General features: G+C 30.6%; 1 protein-coding gene across 1 annotated transcript; it reads left to right on the forward strand.

The window, feature by feature from the left end:
- Positions 1–2,905: 2,905 nt before the first annotated feature.
- On the forward strand, positions 2,906–5,188 carry LOC107827098 (putative aquaporin NIP7-1). Its single transcript, XM_016654158.2, has 5 exons — positions 2,906–3,224; positions 3,494–3,718; positions 4,106–4,300; positions 4,398–4,459; positions 4,737–5,188. The coding sequence occupies exons 1-5, from the start codon at positions 3,072–3,074 to the stop codon at positions 4,942–4,944; spliced, it is 843 nt and encodes a 280-aa protein (XP_016509644.1). The 5' UTR covers positions 2,906–3,071; the 3' UTR covers positions 4,945–5,188.
- The last annotated feature ends 700 nt before the right edge of the window (positions 5,189–5,888 follow it).

Consider the following 5,888-nt stretch of genomic DNA (forward strand, 5'->3'; position numbering starts at 1 on the left):
AAAGTTACACATGAACATCAAAATACTAAGCAACATGGAATTTAGATCAATAACTAAATTAGAATTATTTAGGATTATGTCATCATACCAATAAAAAAAATTAGAATTATTTTTAAATACATGGCACATCAAAAACAATCTAAAAGACTAAAAGAATTCATTCCTACTCACTTTGCGCGTATACCACATATTAAGAAGTTTAGAACTTTAAAAAAAATTATATAAATATTATTAAATTTTGTATACCTAACTGCAATTGTTAAGTGTCATTTAGAAAGTATTTTTAGCATTGGATGTTGACTAAAGAGTATAATAATTATAAATATATCTAATTATAGAATTTATTATAATGTTTGATTTTTTGGTACATAAATTTTATAGTTTGAATCTTTGATTAAAGGCTAACGACATACTATTTTATACCCGGATTAAACATAAATTTTCACAAAATAATTTCTCTATTTTTTATTTTTACTAAGATAATTAAATTATATAAACTAATTGGTTTTAATTTTATGACTAATTATATATCTGTAATGAAGAATAAAAAAATCGAAGGAGAGCCGATTGACACTATCTAATTTAGTTATAGCTTCTTACTAATTAGTTTTTTTCACTTTCATTTTTTAGTTAAAGATAGTTAAATTATATAAAACGAATTAATTATAATTTTATACAACGAATAATTCAAACCTACAGCAAATAATAGTTATGGTTTTACTTATTCTCTGTGAATATTTTTATTTTTGGTATTATATCACGTAATTAAAATAAGGAAAGGATCTAATGCGCAAGATTTAGTTGAAATATTAAATAAATTTCCAATAAGATGTATGTGTTTGCATTAGTCTTTGTATTTTTAAAGTAGCTTGAGATTGGTATCCGTAACTTTCAAGGTATTGCGATTCAAAAGAATTTTGAGATTAAATCCAACACTATATAATTTTTGTGGTGTGTTATTTTAAATTCAAGTTAATCGTGCTTTTTGTTTGGTTTTATAATTATATAAATCTGATATCTCCCTTTTTATCTAGTTTCAATTTGTAAAATAAATGCTAATATATGAATGAATAGACATATTTACCTAAGAACCAATCATTTAAATACTCAAACAAAACAAAAATCAATCATACATATTATTATCTAATTGATGTAACATAAATTTGAATTTTAAAATATAGCTCATAAAAGATGCTCTAGTTTTACCACCATATTAATGACGTAAAGTTTCCACGTACACTTTACATTTTTACGTCCACATGTTACACAATTTATTTTTGGAAAGGATTTGTATTAGTTATTAGTTTTATTTTAATTGCATTGAAAGTCCTAAATATTTGGACTTCTTATATAGTACTATTTTAAATAAGGAAGGATTCAATATACAAAATTTTAAGTGATTATAAGATCCTAAATATATTAGGTAAATAATTAAATGACTATTTTATCCAATGTGAATCTATTTTAAAAGGATAAAAAAGTCGAACGACATTTCGCTAAGAGCTTTCGTGCTTTTAATATAGTATAGATATAGATATAGACCAGTAAACAAAAATAAGAGTAAGTTTCGTGCCTCCGTTTGCATTCATAGTGACAAAATATTAAAACTGACTTGGGTTTATAGCCCAATATACTGGCTCAAAACGCCAAACTTAAAAGAAAAAGGTAAAAATTTGCTGGGTTGATCACTTTTTTGGGGAGACTATTAGAGTTTAGCCATATTTTAAATTGTAATGGCAAAATATAAATATTCAACTTTCAAAAGTCGCTCCTCGAATTGTTCCCTATTTTAGATAGGGGTATATTTGTCTCAACTTGTATTTTTGTAATAATAAGTGGAAACTTTGTCAATACAATTTGAAATATGGCTAAACTCTAATAGCCGGCTTAAAAAGTAGCTATTTACCAGAAAAAGAGACATAAGATACGGGCCTTAAATTGGTCAGACACTCGCCTCATCAAACAATTACGCTATATTTATCATTCGTAGCTATACTTTCAGTAAATTTATCATTCATAACTATATTTGAATTTTATAGCAAATCCATGAAATAAGAGATTAATTATTTTGAACTGGAACAAGAGAGCAACAATCTCGTGTAGCTTAGTTAGTTAGAGTGCTAGTAGCAAAGCCATGTATTCGTTGCGCGTTTGAATACAAGTGATACAACTTTGTAACACTTGAACAGTAGCTACGAATGGTAAATAAGTAAATTATACTTATTAAGTTCTAAACTACAGTGGTTTATGAAAAATCCTCCTTTTTATTTCCTTTTTTTCCCCATAATTTGAAACCTCATCTCAACTATTTCATCTTTTCTATTTTAGACTGTTCCAAAATTTACCCTTTTTTAGAAATCAACATTATACCATTACTCTTCAATCAAAAAAGTTGTCTGCGAGGTATTTTGATTCTTAACAATATTCAACTTCTTTAAAAGATCAATTTATCTCCCAATTTACCGACTTCCATTTGAATATAACATCTTTTTTCTACTCGTCTACAAAATAATTGCAGCAATTGAAATGGATCACAGAGAGTATTGTAGTTTTGAATATATTGGGCAAATGGTTTCAGTAGTGAGAAGGGATTTAGACTTAAGAGTACTGCTGACAACCAACATAATCTTGATCTATTATTTGTTCATTTTGGTCGACTTGATGATACTTAATTAAATCTCTTACATTAATGTTTTCTTTTGATACATAATCTAGTAGGGAAATCTTGAGAGGTAAAGAAATATTGAGCATGCACATAATCTCATAACGATTACTTAAATGAAATCATGGACGTGCGAAAAATGCATGAACTACCTTTTCCATACTTTGGGAGTGCACAAGGAATGTGTGTTGATTTCTGTTGAACTTTCACCTTCTTATGCTTGGATTATAAAACTATACTAAATAACCTAAAAGGAAACTTCAATATATAACAAATGAATAACGAAAGAATTCTCTCTTTTGCATCATCTTTACCTTCGTTTTGTGCATTTGATATCTTTAAAAACGATTCATGCAACATGTGAACTAAACTTCCTTTTCAACAACACACGAAGGGAGATTATTAGTTGATGATCATGAAATTGCCTTCAACTGAAAATCGTTTATCCCTTGAATTTCCAGCCGATGCATCAACAAGCGAACAATCTACTTATGATCAAGAGACTACATCAAACTTTTGGAACTCACCACTTGGACTAATTAATCCGACCCTCATTCGTATGGTTAGCAATCATTAATTACTTGTCACTTTATATAACGATGTATTCATACACGCATCTAGCATATAAGCAGTGGATGCATGTGTATTACATATCTGGCGATAGAAAAAGTTATAAATTTTATAAATATGTAGTATTTATATTAATAAGAGGTGCACACACTGTTTTAAAATTCTGGATCCGTATCCGCGAATTTTACCTTCAAACTAGCAAATAACCCAAGCATGAAACTAAAGGGAAATTAAACACAATGAATATTTTTAATGTTGCAGGTTTTGGCAGAAGCATTGGGGACTTTTATGCTGATGTTTTGTATATGTGGGATAATGGCAAGCATGGAAATAATGGGTGTGAGGGCGGGGCTTATGGAATATGCAGCCACAGCAGCACTAACAGTAGTCGTTGTAGTCTTCTCTATAGGCCCCATTTCTGGGGCTCACATTAATCCTGCTGTCACATTAGCATTTGCAGCTGTTGGTCATTTCCCATGGTCCAAGGTTTTGTATCTCAAGCTTTTATTTTTATCCTCTGTTTCAAGAAAAAAAGTAGCCGGTATATTAAGTTTCCGCTATGCTCGGGATCTGGGGAAGGATTGAACCATATTAGTTTGATGTACGCAACTTTACCTTGTATTTTTGCAAGAGCTTGTTTCCGCTGCTTAAACTTGAGGTCACTTGGTCACATAGCGGTAACTTTTAGCATTGCGCCAAGGCTCCACCCTTGAGTGACCTAGTTTGGGAAAAAAAGTGAAGAATGGAGAGTAAAGTGGTCTAGTTTTTTCTTTTCCATTCTCTTCCTTAATTTCCATACATGGTATGTTAATTTTGATTTAAATTTGATTTTAGGTTCTTATTTTCTGAAATCATGAAAACTGTTTTGTTAAGGTTCCATTTTATGTAGTGGCACAAGTGGGAGGTTCTATATTGGCTACATATACAGGGAAATTGGTGTATGGATTAAAAGCAGAATTTGTGATAACAAGACCTCTCCATGGTTGCACTTCAGCATTTTTTGTGGAGCTTTTGGCTACTTTCATTGTTCTCTTCCTAACTGCATCATTGACAAATGATCCTCAATCAGTAAGATCAATTATACTAATAGCAAAAATTCCCTCTAATATATTTTGGATATTGTTTGTAACTTATCGTTATTAATCAAATATTATATTTTTTGTAGACAGGGCCATTGTCCGGATTTGTTGTTGGAGTGGCCATTGGACTGGCTGTACTAATTTCTGGGTAATTTTTCTTTGCCATTTACGCATGAGCAGATCTACATATCATGCAACAGGTGCAATCGCACTTACTACTTTGATTCAAATTTTATATACTATAGAAAAATTTTAAAATATATATTTCGTATAAATCGAAATTGAAACTTCTGCACTTAAGTGATGTAAAATGAAATTGTAACACACACTACACTTGAAACTCATATATATGTGATGATTTTTATTATTTATTGGAGAAAAGTATCTTACATTTTTTTTTGTTCTTGTTATTGTAAATATTGCAGGCCAATTTCAGGAGGATCAATGAACCCAGCCAGATCTTTAGGACCAGCAATTGTATCATTGAAGTTTGGTGGATTGTGGATATATGTTGTAGCCCCAATATTAGGAGCTGTTGCAGGAGTTGTCTTGTATCGACTTTTACGCCTTCAAGGCTGGTCTTGCAAACCTAATTCCACTCCAACAACAACTCATCAACATAATCCCCTTTAGCTAATATTTTTTAGTTTAGTAATATTGGTGGAAATTTTATACATAAAAGATGTAGGTTTGATTCTCAGGGTTCTCTTCCTCTTTAGCTCATGTAATAGAAAGTTATTAAAATTTTTGTATACATACCCTAATCAAAACATTCAAAACGACGTGGTTTCTGACAAGCTGTGTTCTTGAATAGTAACATAATTGTACGTTGGTGACCTCAAGAAAGTTGCCACTAATGGAAAAGGAAGCACTGAACAGCTTGAGTGCCCTATTGGATACATGTTTGTGTCATTTTGTCACCTTTTTGCCGTTCTTAGTAACAACTCAAACTAAAATGTATTGCCAACACGTCACTATACAAAACAATGAATGGAGAGGAGGTAAGAAAAAACTGGTTCTTCCATGCCCTCTGTACATACATACATACAACATAACGTTACGTTATATGGTCACAGTGGCGTAGCCACGTAGAGTGAAGGGTGATCAGTTGAATATTCTGTCGGAAAATTATACTGAATATATAAAAAATTATATAATATTAATACTATATATATATATATGTTAAGTTTTTCTTTTTTAGAATTCTTAACTTTGTCATTGTATATACATATTTTAATTTGTTTTAGTTGAACTCACGAAACCTATTCTAAATCTTGCATCTGAACACACGCAAGCACTCATCTGTTCTAACCATATACGTTTCCCCTTCCTGTTTTTATTTCTCTTTGTTTTTCTTATCATTTTGACAAATACTCGCAACTAGAAAATATGATAGTTTAAAATGGCTGTAACTTGAAAAGTACAAGTAGTCATGCTAGCTTGTCCCAATTAATATATTACTCCAACAATCATCAAGGAACAAGTTGCTTCCTACCTATATTGAACTACTCTTCTGTTTCTTTCGATTAATTTTTAGCAGTAACTCATAAATATAAAGGTTCAAGTGCTCTGCCAAT

Source organism: Nicotiana tabacum, chromosome 14 (genome assembly GCF_000715075.1).
Source record: "Nicotiana tabacum cultivar K326 chromosome 14, ASM71507v2, whole genome shotgun sequence".
In the NCBI taxonomy this organism is placed as follows: domain Eukaryota; kingdom Viridiplantae; phylum Streptophyta; class Magnoliopsida; order Solanales; family Solanaceae; genus Nicotiana; species Nicotiana tabacum.